General features: G+C 47.4%; 1 protein-coding gene across 1 annotated transcript in view; it reads right to left on the reverse strand.

Moving 5' to 3' along the window:
* NECAB2 (N-terminal EF-hand calcium binding protein 2) overlaps positions 1-19455 on the reverse strand; it is a 159792-nt gene that overhangs the window by 133502 nt on the left and 6835 nt on the right. Inside the window, exon 2 of the mRNA XM_088458331.1 lies at positions 4309-4333. Within this exon, the coding sequence (XP_088314457.1) occupies positions 4309-4333 (25 nt within the window). The remainder of the gene's footprint in view (positions 1-4308; positions 4334-19455) is intronic.

Consider the following 19455-nt stretch of genomic DNA (forward strand, 5'->3'; position numbering starts at 1 on the left):
AGACCTTCAGCTGGAAGGGTACATGTGTGTGTTCATTCATTGGCTGCTTGCACAACATGGGGTCACCTGTGATCCGGCTGTTCCAAGTTGGATATGGGACTTTGATCAACAAAATGTCAACAAGGTAGAACGGGGTTAATGTGAGGTTTCACCAGTGTCAGCTCTACAACAATATGATGGTAAAGCATTGTATTTGAAGTTGTAAAGCCGATACTGTCAAAACGCTTTAAAATCACATTAATAACAAGTCGGCATCACAATGTCCATATTTTTTTAGTCGGCATTTTGATTGTCGAACTGACTGCTACACCCCGGCTGTTCCGCCTATTACAAATAGACCATGGGGCCCATTTATCATTAGGGATGTGCGCCGGACCATTTTTGCCAGATTTGGTTCTAATTCGTCTTCCGGCTTGTTGCATATGGATTTGCCAAACTGCGGTAACTGGCTTTGGATTTGCCAAACTGCGGTGACTGGCTTTGGATTTGGATTTTTTTACAAAAAAAAGCTAAAAATCACATAAATTGGTCTTTGTTTCTTCCTAGAGTATTATTAACCTCAATAACATTAATTTCCAGTCAATTTAGAACACCTCACAGCTTATAATATTGTTTTTAACATTATTGGCCAAAGGTTGCAGTGAGCTGACTAGTTACTAAGCGACAAAGCAGCGGCACAACGACACACACACACCACAGTATAAAGCACATCTATGACACATTGCCACACAGCAGTGACAGAAATGAAAAGTAGTGCACCCACCCAGTGGGGTACGGCCAGCAGAATCACAGTACTTGTTTACATAGTGGGCTACGGGCCAAAGAGTCACAGTGCACAATCTTATTTACATTACACCGCACATAGTGCCCCTGATTCACATTACACCATAAAGTAGTGTCTCTTATTCATGTTACGACACACAGTAGTGCCCCTTTTACACAATGCCCACAGTAGTGCCCCTTTTACACAATGCCCACAGTAGTAATTCCCCTTATACAATGCCCACAGTAGTAATGCCCCTTATACAATGCCCACAGTAGTAATTCCCCTTATACAATGCCCACAGTAGTAATGCCCCTTATACAATGCCCACAGCAATAGTGTCCCTTACAAAATGCCCCCAGCAGTGGTGCCCCCTATGCAGTCCCCTTCGTAGTAGGGCCCCCTATGCAGTCCCCTTCGTAGTAGGGCCCCCTATGCAGTCCCCTTCGTAGTAGGGCCCCCTATGCAGTCCCCTTCGTAGTAGGGCCCCCTATGCAGTCCCCTTCGTAGTAGGGCCCCCTATGCAGTCCCCTTCGTAGTAGGGCCCCCTATGCAGTCCCCTTAGTAGTAGGGCCCCCTATGCAGTCCCCTTAGTAGTAGGGCCCCCTATGCAGTCCCCTTCGTAGTAGGGCCCCCTATGCAGTCCCCTTCGTAGTAGGGCCCCCTATGCAGTCCCCTTAGTAGTAGGGCCCCCTATGCAGTCCCCTTAGTAGTAGGGCCCCCTATGCAGTCCCCTTAGTAGTAGGGCCCCCTATGCAGTCCCCTTAGTAGTAGGGCCCCCTATGCAGTCCCCTTAGTAGTAGGGCCCCCTATGCAGTCCCCTTAGTAGTAGGGCCCCCTATGCAGTCCCCTTAGTAGTAGGGCCCCCTATGCAGTCCCCTTAGTAATAGGGCCCCCTATGCAGTCCCCTTAGTAATAGGGCCCCCTATGCAGTCCCCTTAGTAATAGGGCCCCCTATGCAGTCCCCTTAGTAATAGGGCCCCCTATGCAGTCCCCTTAGTAATAGGGCCCCCTATGCAGTCCCCTTAGTAATAGGGCCCCCTATGCAGTCCCCTTAGTAGCAGGGCCCCCAGTAGCAGGGCCCCCAGTAGCAGGGCCCCCAGTAGCAGGGCCCCCAGTAGCAGGGCCCCCTATGCAGTGACCCCAGTAGTAGTATGCCCCCCCAGTAGTATGCCCCCATAAGCAGGCCCCCAGTAGTATGCCCCCCATTAGCAGACCCCCTCAGTAGCATGCCCCCCATTAGCAGGCCCCCTCAGTAGTATGCCCCCCATTAGCAGGCCCCCAGAAGTATGCCCCCCCCAGTAGTAGGCCCCTCCATTAGCAGTTCACCATACACACACAAAAAAAAAAAAAAAACCTGTAACCCCGCTCCAGCCGCCGTCCGCTCTGCTGCCATGCGACGAGGAGGGAGCCGGAAGACGGAGCTCCTGAGTGAGCTCCAGCCGGCTCCCTCCGTGCAGCAGCCAATGAGAGTCTGTGTGACTCTCATTGGCTGCTGTAACAAACACACAGCTGCCGCTGGCGGCTGTGTGTTTGTGTCTGTGTAGGGCAGACCGCTATCACAGCGGTCTGCCCTACACTCGAGGAGACCTGATGTCGGATTCTCTAGCGAGAATCCGACATCAGGTCGCCGCCGTTCGGACCCAAACGGGGATCCGAGTCAGGTGGGGAACACCCGAACAGGGTTCGGGTGGACTCGGAACCCCTATGTTCGGAGCGCTTCGGATTCCACAGAATCCGAACCGCTCATCTCTATTTATCATTGAATATTTGAGGTAAAAATCAATGAAAAAACCCGGAGGTTTACCTCAAGTATTAAGTTTCCCCCAGATGTATCAAGAAGGGACCACAGCAGGTATCTCCGATACCTGCGGTGATCCCTCCATTACTGCTGGCAGCCGCCTCCCCCATAGGTTTCTATGGGGGATGTGATGCTGCCAGGTTTACCAATATCCGGAATGTGATGCATTCCCAATATATTGGCCCCCTCAGCTAACGCCATCTGAAGATGGTGTTAGCCTCTGTAGCCTATGGGCTACCACCACATAATTAGCCAGCGGAGGGTTCCTCAGGAGCCCGTATCCCTGCATGTCCCAAATGATACATCCGGCCGTTATGATCGCAATTTGCAATGCGATCATGGGCGGTACTGACATGCCCTGATCGCATTGCAAATGGGTGGGATACAGCAAGCCGAGAAATGCGGTAAAACCCCGAAAATGCCGGTTTGACCGTATTTCTCATATGCACCAAGTCCCGGAATTCGATGCACTCCAGGACTTGCTGCGGTGGGTAACGCCATCTTCCTGATGGCGTTATCCTACAGAACCCTATGGGCTTCTCTCCGCAGAGTGCTGTGAGAGGGATCCAATCAGTTCCCTCCCAACACGTCCGTGGCGCATGCACAGATGGACGTCAGAGGGGCTTCTGGGTCATAGTCCCGGAAGCCCCTTCACCGCAAGGCTTAATACGTCTCCCAACAATTCACTAAGCACGGCTAGTGCCCAACAATACAACATCAATTATTGCAGAGCAACCTCCAATTTGCCAACTGATTATTTTATTTTCTAACTAAAGGCTAATTTACAAGTGACGTTTTCACTGGAAATTCATTCTACAAAGCGTTTCCTGGCAAAAATAGGAACCGCCTAATACATTTGCTATGTGTCAATAGCCTTAGAAAAATTGTAACACTTGATACAATTAGGAGAACAATGGGGAGAATTCAGTTCAGTGCGATGTTGAATAGAGCCGGGGAAAAGTTCCTGGAGCTATTCAACTGGCCGCACTGTTAACCCGGAAGACCCTGAGGTGTGAGCAGAAATCCAACTAAACTAGTGTCGCGGTGCTGGTTTCGGGCTTAACGCGTGCGCTAAGAAAGTCATGGCCAGGACTTAAGTCGAAGAATGCTGGCTACAGCAACTAAACAGGCGGCTTAGGGTGCGGTAACCTGCATCTCCCGACTTAAGTGCAGGGCGCGATAGGGACAATTGAATAGCTCCGGCAAATCATTCCCGGCACTCATCGCTCTGGATTGAATCGCCCCCTTTAAGACATGACTGCAAACATTTACAGCAAGATCATCACACAGTGTAATTAAAACACATATCCGTTCATCTGCCACTGCAGAAATAGGGCCTGATTCATAGTTGTACAGAGACCTGCGAATGCCCAAGGTCAGTACGGCACATGTGCAGGTCTCTATCTGTGAGTACGCTGTCAGTGCCCGTAAGCTGCAGCATGATTGACAGGCAGCAGCAGTTTAGGAGTGGGCGGAGCCAGCCAGCGTTTTTGAAAAGGGGAGCACGTCACCCCCAATTCCTGGGAGTGGCGAAGCCAGGATCCACATCTTGTGACGCAGATTTCCTGGCCCCGGCTGAGCAGTTCCGGCGGTCATTCTGAGTAAGCTTATAGGATCACTGATCATCGCATGAGATCCTAAACCATAGGAACTATACACCTTTCTATCCTTCAGTGTTTCCGCAATCTAGAAGTCAATAATCAGATCTTTTCTGAACCACGAAAATGAACAAGCGTCTACTCACCATTCTTATCAGCTCGGCGGAAGATCTGGAAGAGAGCAGACAAAAAAGAATGTATGTTACAGTCACATATAATATTTCCTGAAACAAGCTGTTTGCTGTACAGATGTGTCCACAGACCCCTATCCCAAATCTGCCATGAAAAGGCCTGTTTGGTGCGCCACAAGCTGTGCGACTAGGCCACGCAATGCCACACACTTTCCCTCAAAACAGGAGTCTTATTTGCATCACTAATGCTATAGGCGTACAATGCACTGGTAGCCTGGGCAATGCTGCTGGCACTGCATGCAGCAGATGTGGGCGACTCGGACTCTATATTGGATAAAAGGCCAAAAGAAGGAGGACCAGTACAAGTGACCTGCTGCCATGTCTCGCGCCTCGTCCTTAATCTGCAACTTCAATTACTCTGTAACAAAAATAGTAATCCCATAAGTGTCTAGGGCAAGGGAAGTGACGCATTATATGGCTAAGAAGTGAAAAGATGCTATTATATATATATAAATATAAAAGTCCTGGCATGTTACCAGTGGGGGAGCGTCTAAGTCTCACCAGGCATCTCATGCCATGTGGCACGAAAAGGATCAGTGTATGAGGGCATGTCTGTATTTATTGTCCTTGACACTAACGTGTTTATTTGTAGGGAGCCACCAATATTCTGCACACTAGGGAAAACTGTATATGTATAAATGTGACACAAGAATGTACAAGGTAGACAAGTGGGACTGGACCGTAGAAAGGGAGGGTCACATCTGTGTGACCTTACAATCTAATGGGGATGTACAGAAAAATTATTATTCCTAATAATTGCAGTGATGAGAAATACAGCCTTACTGCTTGGGTGCATGTTTGGGACACTGGGGCCGATGCCAGTTTGCATATTGCTCAGAAGAGAGACCGCACGCATATGCGGCAATGCAAATGTGCATAAATCTGACAGTCATACATTAGAGGTGGGACTGGGGAGGGAAGGGGAGTACAATAAGGGCGTGATTGCGCAATTGCAAGCAGATGGCGATTGGCCTATTTACTGCTGGGTACACACTAGGTTGACACCTATACACTTACCAATCATCCACCCGATGTGTCGGGCGCGACGTCACAATTGGGTGAGCATTTAAATTTGCCTGCCCAGTTGAGCTGACACTCACTGCCTGGTCCCTGCAGCATGCATACGGCCGATATATATCGCCCAGTGTGCACCCAACTTAAGCCGTATCATTTGCAGGTGGCCCAGGGGCAGATGTAATAACATAATAATGGCAGTCGCCAGCAATAGTCACTTCTTTTTTTGTCTGACTGCCAATTGTGCATGAGGCAGGAGCTGGACGTGTACCAGCTGTTTTAGAGAGGTCCTTTTGAAACACCTACTTTGCAAGTGAACAAATGGTTAAAAATGTGAGTCTAAGTGTACTTGATCTAAGCCTAAAGTAACATGACACAAACCTGGAACATATGCCAACTGTGCCGACACACGCATCTTGTGCATGCATTTTTTTTTTTTTTTCCCTGAATTTACGGCCAATATGTTCCAACCCAGCATCTGGCCCGCTATGTGCAAACTAACGCTATATTAAGAGGTCGGTCTGAAAGAGAAAGGAAATGTGTGTGCTGCGTAAAGGCAGGCAATCTGCCTGGTGTATTAATTAAGGTTTTAATTAGAGCATGAAAACTACAGTCTTTCTAGCAAGCAAATTAACTGGCTGGGAGGAACATGATCTTTACACTGATTAATGCTGTTGATGCTTTTATAGTGCAATGTGATTGTTTAGCAGGTTTTATTTGCACAATGTGCTCTGTATTTTGTATTCTGGGTAGTGCTGCGATACGTTGTTAACGATAAGTTGTGATCATTTCCTTTTATAATGTAGGGGGGTTGCTGGCCTTGTATTGTACAATTCAAAGGCACTGTATATTCTATTCCTATTTTTGGATATATATATTTTTTACATTAATAGGCAATTTATATCGGTATCCAACATTATGGTACTGAATTGGTTAACTGTATTTTTCATTTATCCATATCGAATTAAGCACACAAATTGGGTGATCTTCTATGGAATCAAAGAAGAAAACAGAACATATTATTTAATCATAGAAGACTGCTTGGAGATGGTCACAGGCAATTTGTAGATACATGCAATTTTGTAGGGTGTTTCTGTGTAGTAACTGGGGCTGGGGGCTACCAGATGTGGGTGCGTCTGTTGCTCGGACACCGGCGGCCATGTTCAGACTTTCTGCGCCTACCATAGGGCAGGTGCAATGTCCGATGGCGTGGCCAATTGGAACACCAATTACTTTGTACGCGCATCGATGGATTAGTGCCGTAGCCGGTGGACGTCTCAATAGGACGTCCATCAGCTGCGGCGTAAGAATAAAGTTACATTAGTGGCTGCGACAAGAAGCTACTGCAATAGCGTGCAACTCTGCAATCGCCCCGGGTTTATTTAATAGGGAGGGAACTGGGAAGCAGCGCAATTTCTGCAGCCACAATCCACAAAATCTCACCGCTTTACAACTCGCACCCTATTACATAAACCCCCATGGGCTTACAAAATCGGTTCCAGAAACACTTAGGGATGCCTAAACGCATTATTATCATCATCATCATCCTCCTTTATTTATATGGCGCCACAAGGGTTCCGCAGCTCCTAACAAGTACAAAAACAAAGTACAGAAACAGTTGAACAGAACTAGAAAACACTGACATACAGTATAAGACATTGCAGGACAAGTACATGGTATATAAACATTACTGCAACAGTAGCAGGACGGCAAAAGTCTAGGGTTAGGTGCTGTTATAAGGAGTGTAGAGTAGATAATATAAGTAAAGGAAGGAAAAACACATGAGGGAAGAGGGCCCTGCTTGTGACAGCTTACATTCTAAAAGGAGAAGGGCATACAGACAGGGGTGACACAGATGGGGTAGACAGTGAGCTGGAACAGAGGGTTCGAATGACAGATGGGTGGATTCCCGTTTTACATTATGTGAGCAAGATGGTAAGTAGTGCTGGTACCGCTACCTGGTGGATACCAAAGTTGGAAAAAAAACTCCCCTGCAATGGCAACTGCACATGAATGGTCGGTAGACCGAACATGCGTAGTAGAGCTGTGGGGTCCTTAGGAGAAGTGAAGTGATTGCATTAGCGTTTGCTTCACTGCTAACACATCGCAGGGACATGTTCCTTACGGAGAACCTATCCCTAGATGGGATTTTTGATACCTTTGGGCAGTACATCATTTTTTCTTGACGCAAATAGTGGCAATAAGAAATTATATATAAAATTATCTTTTATTGTCAGAAGAAGAAGAAACACATCTTAAGTGGTAATCTGAGCCTGACTGAGGTTTGGCAGCTCTCCAGAGGAACGCCAATTCCTCCTAGGGATGGCCAAAGACCATTGATGGTCAGCAACCATCGATCATCTGATACCGGTAACAAATAGTTTTGCCGTCCATGGATATTCACCAATGGTAATCAGCGGTGTAGGTCTGATGGTGGAAGCATTCTCAAATGAGGACCATCGATGGTTCCCTGATGTTTTAAAAACCATCGACCATCAATGGTTAGCTCATCGATGGCCACCCCTAATTAATCCTGGCAAAACATTTCAGACTGGGCTGTCATTTTGTATAAATGTATACACAACCCCGCCTATCAGAGCTGTCCATGTCGCAGATTTCCCTCTGTCCAAGCACATCTACTGGCTCCTACATCTGCTTTAACAAGTGGCTGACAGTACAGGCAGCATGGCTCCAAAATCGTATGGTCCAAGGCTCACTGTGAGGGAGATGTATCAAGCCGTGGAGAGGGATAAGGTGGAGAAGTTGCCAAAAGCAACCAATCAGCTTCAGTCATTTATCTAACACAGTCTTCAAAATGTCAGTTAGAAGCAGATTGGTGGATTTGGGCAACAATTCACTTTCTCCATCTCCAAGGCTTGATACATCTCACATTCAGTCTGTCACTCTTCTTGACCGATAAGCGGCTGGTCTCACAAGTCACAGCAAGTGGCCTTGATGTGTGTGGGGGCTGGAGTGCAACAGGGACCTGCGAGCAGCACAGTTTCCTGAGAAGTGGTCGCGCATGTCCCTGTCTCGGGCCTGTCTTGCTGTATCACCTCTCCAGTGTCTACATCGCATGCATAACATCAACATAAAGCTTGCGTTTCATCATTTGTGGCAACAGTGAAAAGCCTAATTTTAAAATTGCCCACAGTCCGCGACCTCTGTAGCTTCCGACAATGACGCGGTCGCTACGGATAGGACATACATTAGAAATCAATTATTTCTTTGCAAAATAGCTTTTAATAAATTGACTAAACAATTGATATCCCCTATTTCAGCAGGCAAAGTGGTGATCATTGCTATGTAAATATACCCCATAGTGTCTGAAATTCAGGAATATTAGGCTAAGCCGTAGTTAAAATGCTCCAGTGTTTTATAATGCCTGTTAAACTCAAGCAATTCACAGAATAGCAAATGGCTGTGCCATATACATGCTTGTAGTATGTACCGTCAAAATCACGCAGACCAATAATGAATTAAATCAGCCCAGCTAAACCCACACCATGGTTTTGAGGAAAGGTACAAGAGGCAGATATGAAATCCTTTTGAAGAATAGACTTATATAGCACTCCATCCTCAGCTCCACAAGACGGGGATACTCCGTAAGTGGTGTTTGACAAGAATTATCAGCTGTCGTCTTGCAGGAGTCTATAAGAGCTGGCAGTACCAGATTAAAGGTCCATATGGGCCTGGAGCTGAAATTTATAAAGGGCCTATTGTAAGCTGCCGCAGGAGGTGTGCCCAGCACAATGGGGGTGTGGCTACTGATATAAGGGGTGTGGTCTGCACAAGGGGTTTGGTCTGTGACGTTCCAGGCACCCTACTAGCCAGATGCAGGAGCTATGGGGCTGTGACCACCCACACACCGATTGCGAGCAGCCAGGTGATGGTCGCGATGGTCTCGACCTTCGCGGCTTGCAACAAGACCCTTGCGGTATGGTCTCGTTCCCGCAAGCCCCAGTGAGCTTCTGGCTCTTAATAGAGCAGGGAAGCTCACCACTGACATCACTCGTGATGTCAGTGGGGCCGCCCCCAAATGGCAGGCGTTCTGTTTTGCCAGTCACCCCCACTGCCCGTCTCCAAATCGGGGCGAGCTGTCGATCAACATCGACAGCCGCTCCTTTTTGGTGCGAGACCCGGAGCGACGGAGCACCCATCGCTAGCCGGGTCTCGCGCATGCGCACGTCGGAGCCGGCTCCAGCGTGCGCATGCGCAGTGGCCAAACATCGACCCACTCGTGAGCGGGTCTGAATCAGGCCCACACTTCCATCCTCAAAAAGTGTGACCGCCGTCCTGGGTCACAATCTAAAAACTACAAAAAAGGACAATGTGCCAAATAGTGCAGTAAGTAGCTGACAATGCGTGTAACCCCTTACATACTAGTCTCCTTTTGTTATTTGTATATAATACAACAAACAGAAGAGGAAAGCACATAGTGGCCGATTTAGAGGTAGTCACGGCTGCATATCTTGGCAATTGCGCACCTCCGACTTTATGCAAATGCCGCTACAAAGCCCTTCCTTTGCGTCCAAATGTGCAAGGACTGGGACGCACACTCTCAGCATGAGACAGACACAACGGCGATTTTTATTCAGATCTAGCGATTGCGCATGCGTATATATAAGCCGCATTGCACAGGCGGCTGAGATTATCTTGCAATTCCATATGCACAGCAGAACCATACGCAAAGTGAGTGACAGGTAGTCAGTGTCCGGAAGAAGTGGTCATAAACACACAGGTGCGTCTTGCCATCTCATATACAGCATGAGACCCTCGGCGTGTCATGAGAACTGCAGAGTCTGTGGCTGGCCAGACCTGCCGAAAGGGCAAGATGGCTGCTCGATGTGCGTCTGTTACAGATATTTACGCAGCAATGCGATGTCGTACGCAGGTAAGAAGGCAGCAGTGGGCGTCCCTATGCTCGAGTGATCTTTGGAACGATTAGCATATTTTGTAGCTGTGATCGCATTAGCGTCCATCTCTGAATAAGCCCCACAGCCATTAGACGCCATTATCTGTCGCACCATCAAAACTTGAATCAGCCCTATGGCAGGTGCAGATTTTCTATTACACAGGAGTATTGTCTCCTATGTGACTGACATTGTGTCTGTGTACGCAAATACTTCAGCCAAACTCCCATAACACGCCCTTGAGACGGAGCACTTTGGAGCTCATCCAGACCTGCTTGCAATATGCGGCCGCACATTGGCAAAAAGGGGCCTGATATTTAAATTAAACTCTCGAGCTGCGTGGCTCGCTAGTGTATAAAGACTTCCCCTCGCAACATACATGTCATCTCCTGGATTTGTTTGATTAACCGGTAACATCGAGAGCCATCGGAGCTGCTCGCAGACCTTGAGGTTGCGTTTCCCCGCCGCAAGCACTGCGATCAGTGCTGGCTGAAATACAAGCAGGTGACGTGTACAATGAGGCTACTTTGCTAATTATGCACGCCCATTAAACTGAGTTTTGGCGGCCTGACACGCCTGCGTCCGCAACACCACTCCCCCATTTACAAGCAGCACCTTCCCCTGTTACCACCCACGAACGGCACTATCTGTCACTCAAACTAGCCGGCAGTCTGTGTACTACAAGAGCACGATTCCCCATCTCCCCATCGCTGAGACAGGCTTGGGCACGCGCACTGTGAATTATATGCATTCAAACTAAGCAGCAATCGCCCGGCAGCGAGCGATTGCGCCTTAGCGACCGGGTCTGAATCAAGTCCTTTTGTGCACATTAATAGCCCCCCCAGTCACTGCCCAGGAAAACCCAGCACTTCTCCAGGACATCAGAGACACACACACACACACACACACACACACTTCAGCGGCACTCGAGGTCTTTGTTAATCAAGTAGTTTATTGCTCCACCAACGTTTCAGGGCTACAGTGCCCTTTTGTCAAGGTATCAGATACCTTGAAAAAAGGGCACTGTAGCCCTGAAACGTTGGTGGACCAATAAACTACTTGATTATTAAAGACCTCGAGTGCCACTGAATATTGGGACCATGCACAAACTTTTGCAGAGGGCACGGAGGCAGTGAGTCATTGATTAAGAGTAGTGCCGGACCATTTGGGATCTGTATGTATGTATGAATGAGGAACAGACAGTTAGGCAAAACAGTGTCACTCTCTGGGCTTAAGGCCCCCATACATCAGCAATCTGAAAACCACAATTGAACAATTTGAAGATTTATTGCCCGATCTTAGGATTTCCCAATCGAGCAATCTGCGCCCATACACTACAGATCTTTATCAGTGATTTGCAGATCGATTGCAGCAAACACAGATCTGGCAATCTTGAAAGGCCCATAATTTTCATGGTAACGGTCTGCAAATCTGCTGATCATGTTCATACACTAGCAATCTACAGCCCCAATCGATCTGTGAAATCCAACATGTTGGACAATCTGATTAAACAATTCCAATCACTTTTTATCTGCAATCTGCAATCTGTGAAGCCCATACATTGCAGATTTTTATACACAATCGATTGCAAATTGCACGATTGCTGCAATCCATCTCTGATGTATGGGGGCCTTTAGTCAGATTGTCCAACCAAATTGTTCAATTGTGGTTTTCAGATTGCTGATGTATGGGGGCCTTTAGTCTGGAGGATCAGACAACCTGCTGGGCTGCCTACAAGGAGCTCTCTGTGATCACTGTGTGCTGGGCCAGGAAAGTTAGAACAGCTGCTTGAGTGCTGTCAGGGGGCAACTTCATACGGCGCGCGGGAGCCTCCGCGTCACTGTGTATGCAGCGCAAGGTCAGCTAGAGAAGCCGCCCACTGCTGCTGCCATAATATACTCGCTTTTGATCCACCGTGGCCGGAAGAGGGGGAGGTGGGGAAGCGGACCGCGGCCGAGACACGGGGGAGGTCGGAAGAGGAGGGAAGCATATAGCAGCCTGAGGCTATTCGGAGGGACGGGCTGCTGCCTCGGAAGGCCCTTGCCAGGCCACTGTAGCAGGACATTTTTTTCCTGTATACAGCAGCACTGCACAGCAGCTGGTGTGGGCCTGTTTTCATGGGTGGACTTGGAGCTGTAGCTCCATCCGCCCCATTGCTAATCCGGCCCTGAGAGCTGGTCTTTATCATTTTGAAGTGGGTGGGAATAGAAAAGCCTCTCTGCTTTGAATAATCAAAGCAGCACAGAATATTTCAGGAAAGGAGTCTGCTGATCTTGTGGGAGACAGTAATCTTGCCACTCATGATTACGTTAGGAAGGGCTTATGGAGCAGATTCCTCCACCCACGCAGATTAGAGATGTTCCATACAAAAGGTTGACAATGATTTTGTGGTGTCAACATGTACATGGTGGACACTTTAAAAAAAAAAAAAAGTTTTTAAGGTTAGGGTTAGGCACCAGGAGGGACAGTGAGGGTTAGGCACCAGGAGGGACAGTGAGGGTTAGGCACCAGGAGGGACAGTGAGGGTTAGGCACCAGGAGGGACAGTGAGGGTTAGGCACCAGGAGGGACAGTGAGGGTTAGGCACCAGGAGGGACAGTGAGGGTTAGGCACCAAGGGGAGGGTTAGAGTGAAGATTAGGGTTAGGAAAAAAAATTTTGTTGACCATTTCCATACTGACCTTTTGAACATGTCAACCTTTTGTACCTGTTGACCTTCTGTACCGTCTAACTTTTGTCATGTCGACCTTTTGGTGTTGACCAAATTATTGTCAACATTTTATATCACACCCGATTAGTGATGTGAGGTTCCTGCCAATCTGATAAAAGACGACTGTTGTGTCGTACACGCCTCCATATGAGCAAGTTCACACTTTCAACTCAGAGTGCTCCAGCCTATTTAATTTAACAAGCGGTAGACAATCTTTTAAACCTTTTGTTTAATGTAAATGTAATATACTTCCTATTAATATTTAAATATTAACTAAATTTCCAGCAATATCATTACTTCTACAAGGACACTAAATTTCACCAACCTTATATCTCAGGGTCCCAACAACTTACAAATGTGGGGCAACCCTGAAAACCAAAATTCCTGATCAACGCATATTGCGGCAATAAGGAAAAAATCTCTCAGCGGTATTTAACACGGGGCCATTGTCGGGATACAGCCCGTAAAGTGAGGAGATGACTTTACTTTGGGTTCGGACCTGGCTGCACTACTGGAAAGTAGTTGCTATGGGCCCCTATATCAGGACATAAAGCCCATAAAATAAAAGTTGTATAAAAGAAAAACGGTAAAAATAGAAAAGACAATATATTTATGAGCGGATTCAGCATATGGGTTATCACTCATCTGTGACCCATTAGGTGCAGTTAAGGGATTAGTTGGGAAGGATCGGAACATTTGCACTTGTGGAAATTAAATGAATAATCCGCCCCCAAAATAATGTTAGCACACAACTTATTTATTTGCACAGTGAAGGAACCTTACAACTTATTAGCACACACACACATTATATATATTACACATACACACACACATATACATACACACACACACACACACATTATATATATTACACATACACACACATTATATATATTACACATACACACACACATATACATACACATTATATATATTACACATACACACACACATATACATACACACACACACACACACACACACACTATATATATTACACATACACACACACATATACATACACACACACACACACACATTATATATATTACACATACACACACACATATACATACACACAGCATATAGGGCTGGAATCAGTATGAATTCCGGCAGGTTCAAATACAGATGCCGGCTGACCGACAGCAGTGAAAATCTTGACAGGGGACCCCCCCAAACCCTAATCCTCCCTTAGGGGTGCCTAACCCTAACCTCCCCCACTAGTGCCTAACCCCCCCTAAGTGCCTAAGCCTAACCCTCCCCGTCCCCGCAGCCTAAACCTAAATCTCCCGGGAGGGGGGGTGCCCAATCCTAACCTCCCCCCCGGGGGTGCCTAACACTAACCCCCCCTTCCCCTAGCCTAACCCTCCCGTGGGGGTGCCTAACCCTGAGTCTCCCCCCCCCCGGGAGCCCCTAACCTAACCCTCCCCCCCCCCTTACCTTCGTTCGGTTTGCCTGATGTCTGGGCTCTCGGCATAGGTATAATTATAATGACAGGGGTCGGGATTTCGATGCCTGTCATTAGTACCCTGCCGGGATTTGACAGTCGGGAAGCCGGCGGTCAGTATTTCGACAGTCGTCTTCCTGACTGCATCCCATAGGGCCTTCTAGCCGAATGCATACTGTAAATGTAGCTGCAGTAGCCTTTGTAGATTAGAAAAAAAATAATAATTTAACCTTACATATGCACATTCTTATATGGAGTAACAACTATCTATATCAGGATGCGAAAATTAGCAGCCTTGCAGATCTTGGGAAAACGATCTGAGACAAGAATATAATTAGACAACATAGATTAAAAAAAAAAAAACTACTATAAATTTTAATAAACCAGCTTCAGTTCAGCAGAATAAATCTCATGTCGTTTCTGGAAGCGGAACTGACATTTAGAGAATTTATTAGCTGCCTAAGAGTTGAATAGAGACGGCTTTTGCGAAAGGAAAGCATGAGGACACTTAAGTGTGATGGAACCATATGGTTTGAATAATGATATTATAAAGCAAGTCAAAGCACTATTTCACATTGGTATTTAATATTAAAGGCTGTACATTACTTTGCTGACTAACATTCATGAAAATAGAGAGCTTATGCTTAACTAAATATGGGAGAGATGTATCAAAGCTTGCTGACAGATCAGTACCAACCAATCAGCTTCTGTCATTTTACAGGCTGTATTTAAAAAATGACAGCTGGGAGCTGTTTGGATGCTACTTTCTCTCTCTCCATGGGGTCTATTTACTAAGCAGTGTTAGGAGAAGTGATAAGTGATAAGGTGCCAGCCAATCAGCTCCCAACTGTCGTTTTTCAAACACAGCCTGTGAGATGGCAGTTAGGAGCTGATTGGCTGGCACCTTATCACTTCTCCTAACACTGCTTAGTAAATAGACCCCCATGTTCACTATCCCTATGGTCTATCACTAGCGTTCCCGCTAGGCTGTTTTAGCGGGGCGCAGCGCCCTGCCCTCCTTCTGGAGGGCAAAAAGCACCCTGCCCTCCAGGAGGAGGGCAAAAAGCGCCCTGCCCTAACAGCCTGCGGGAGCCGTTCTCACCCGCGGGACACTGCGTCACGCGGATGGGCAAACATGCGGTGATCCGGTCACCGCCGGAGAATAGACGCCGGGCGCATGCGCCTGGCATCTATTCTCCCTTTCTGCAGCGCTTGGGGGCTGCCCGGCATGTCCGTAAGCGCCGGGCACGCCCCCAAGTATGATGAAATGGGGATGCGTCTTATAGACACGCCCCCTTTTCATAACCACGCCCCTTTTTTGGGCGCGCGCCTTAGGCGCGCGCACAAGATTGCCCTCTCTAGCTCTGGCACCCTGCCTGCTGCCGAAGCTAGAGGGAACACTATATCACTCCACTAAAGCATGTTGCCATGTTAGAGGGAGGAGCTTCTTTGACAGCATACAGATTCGTCCTCATACATCTAGCCTCATTATGCCACACAGCGCGAATGGCCTGGCGTGAGCAAACCACTAGGTCCCGTGAAACTCTGTTAGCGTTGGGCGTCTTTTTTCATCCAAAATGTGCGTAAGTAGCATTGTGATGTGACTGGGACACACTAATAGACTGTACTGATTAATCTGATGTGTGACACTTGTGCACCTGAGTCTGTATATGAAGCACAAAAGAACTTGGAATAAAAAAAACTGCAGCCGCTACATTGTAGCACTTCGTATATAGATTCAGAGACTGAGTCACACACAGATATACAAGTGTCAAATTAATCAGCAGAGTCTGCTGGTGCGTCCTAGTCACATGACAGTGCGACTTAGGCACATTTTTTGGGGAAAAAAAAAAAAGACGCTCGGCACTAGCAGAGTCTCACGGGGCCTGGTGCGCCGAGAGGGTTTTTTTTGCGCGACTGCAGCAAACATGACATCTGTATTGCACTTTAGCATGGCCGCAAAGCATTCACTCTGAATGGGGTGTGTAGTGCGGAGGGTGGCATGGAAAGCCCCTTTATCAGCCTCTCTGACCTTTTCCTCATTCCCCCAACAAAATATCTCCCTTATCTACAATCTACATATGTCAAGTTGCCGCCGGATGAGCATACTTTATCTAAATATGATGTTAGGTTTATTGATTGTGAGTCAGACTATGGTTGGATTTTGCTTGATGCTGCGTATATATGATTATCTAATGCAGTGATTCCCAACCTCGGTCCTCAAGGCACACTGATACCCCTTTTACACCGGAGCTAAAACCCGGGTTACTGAAGGGTTAACCCGGGCAGCTCCCTGGTGTAAAAGGGGAGATGGTTGGTTCGCCAGATCGTTGACCCGGCAATCCAACCCTGCTGTGTGTATGGCGCACTCCGGGTCATGATGACCTGGAGTGCGCTGCAAGCGGCCGATTGGTCCGGCTTCAGTGGCGCTTGGAGATGACGTCATCTCCAAGCGCCCACTTACACGGCGGAAAAGCCGGGTCTATGCAGACCCGACTCCGGTGTGAGCGGCGCCGACTCGGGAATATTCCGAGTCGGCGCCGGCAAAATTCCGGGTCTGATCCGGATAGGAACCCTGTTCCAACTCCGGGTCAGACCCTGAATTTTGGTGGAAAAGGGGGTATAACAGTCCTGGTTTTAGTGATATCCATGCTAAAGCACAGATGATTAAATCAAAATAACTGAGGTACTAATTAAGTCACTTGTGCTCAAGTATGGCTATCCTTAAAATCTGGACTGTTAGTGTGCCTTGAGGACCGTGGTTGGGAACCCCTGATCTAATGCATATTGGGAATTGAGGTTTCTACATTCTGTGCCCTAGCATTTATGTGTTAATGCTCTAGCGTGATATATATTGTATATTCTGTACTAGATGATTTTGCTACTTTTCTGCACTGAGGCCCTGATTCAGAGCCGGACGCTCTGACAGAGCGCTCGCTCTGAATCAGGGCCATCCTTATCTTTTTTAAGAGTGATCTCCTGGCCGGTCGCATAGCTGTGGGTTACCACCCACAGCTATAGCGAACGGCCAAAATGATCGGGCTTGCGATGAGACCCTTGTGGTAGGGTCTCGTCTGCCGCAAGCCCTGGAGTGCTTTTGGCTGCGTTTCCCCGACCACCCCGCCCATCACCATCCACAAACAGTGAGAGGGGTCTGTGTAGCCTCAGCGATTGCAGTCCCGATCGCAATAGCTAGTTTGCGCACTGCGATGCATACTCAGAACGCAACAATCAATCGATTGCGTGTGTTTCTTGCTGAATCAGGCCCATAGTCACCTAGAAAGAAACTGAGGTATGTATTATCTCAATGTGACATCAGAGAGACGAGCAATAAAGGAAAAACCAGACGCTAGACACTTGGCGTGTGCAGTGTGCAGGCTCCTCAAGCCAAAAATGGACTAGAGGTGGGTACTGTAGATATAATTTTTTGGGGACAAACATGAACTATGGGAGACAAAAAATGTTTTAACTGAATTTACACAGGCACCTCAAGTCAGCCTGTGTAACTCAGGGGAGGGTTTAAGGGGGGTCGGTCAGGAGTTCTCCCACGTCTCTAGGACCACTTTAAGTACTGAAAGAAACAAAGTGCAGCTTATCGCTAGGAGTTTCCACTTCACAATAAAAATCACTTTAGTAGTTTTTGTGCCAACTTGGAACAAACAGACAAGACAGAAGGTTCTTATTATATTAGTATAGATAATAAATCATTTTCCCTTTTCTTTTTGTCTGTCTCTCAGCTAAATGGTGTGATTTCAGATCTGAGCACTGCTCTACCACGGATTATACTGTTTGTAAGAGGAACTGAGACATAAAAGAATGTTGATATGTTTATTTGTAATAAGTCTCAGGGTAACACATGGACGATAAAATCTCCCAATAGTTCTATTAAACCACCACCCATGCGTATATTACATACATAAAGCCCTGATTAACCCATCTTGGATAAAAAGCACAGACATGGCCCATTATTGTGATAGCAGGCTGAGCGGGGACTATTGGCTTCTCCTGTACTAGGCCGTGACTAAAACCTGAGAATGCTGAGACTACAGAACTCATATATGCAGGTAAATATGGAGGATTTTGTGGCTCACTGGCCGTGGGAATTCATGTTGTGCAGTAGGGGTTGGAGAGAAGAGCGTCTTGTGGGATCATTTCTGCAGCGATTGTTCTTGGTGGTTAAATAACCTCATACTGGGCCTGAATCAGGGGTGCACCATGAGGCGGCCTTTTTCTACGATCAGTTCAAGCCGCCTCCCAGGCACCTCCAGGGACCGCCCATGGCTGTCCACCGCCAGCTCCTACAGGAGCGATCCCATACACAACAGCGGTCTCTGGGTACCGTAGGGGTTTCCCGGATGCAAATAAATCAATTAAAAACAACAGACCGGCTATATACAGATCCTTACATGTTCCTCTGTATTTTCCTACAGCAACCTTCTCCTCTGTGCATACTAACCTGTGTCTCTTCAACTCTGTTTCCTTTCTGCAAATTATGCTTAAATCTGCCAGACACTGAAAGCATTGCTTTATGAAAATTAATCCCATTGCCATTTCCTATCTACGTATTGCTGCCAATCACTGACAATCACCTGTGCGGCCTACGCAACTGAGTTTTATTAATCCTTAAAAATCAGGATTATTAACTTGTGCCTTCAGCTCTGTGTGTACTTCAGACCTGGCCAAAACGGGGATCGCGATCTACTGGTAGCTCGCGGATCTCCCGTCGGCAGATCGCGTGCAACTTGCCTGTATTTAACCTCTGATCATTTCAAAGGCCAGTATTCCCAGTGATGCAGTGCGTGGATGACTTCAAGACGTCAACCACGCACTGTATCACTAGGAACACTGGCCTCTGAAATGATCAGAGGAGCCTGTGTGCCTGGTGGATCCAGTCAGCAGCAGCGGGAGTGACAGCGTGGAGCGGTGCAGCCTGCCCAACGTGAAGACAGGTAAGTTCTGCACAGGGGTGTGAAGGCAATTCTGCACTGGGAGAGGGGTCTACTACTGGGGGCACTGCATA

This window comes from Taudactylus pleione, unplaced genomic scaffold (assembly GCF_031769625.1).
Source record: "Taudactylus pleione unplaced genomic scaffold, aTauple2 ptg000828l, whole genome shotgun sequence".
Classification (NCBI taxonomy): Eukaryota; Metazoa; Chordata; class Amphibia; order Anura; family Myobatrachidae; genus Taudactylus; species Taudactylus pleione.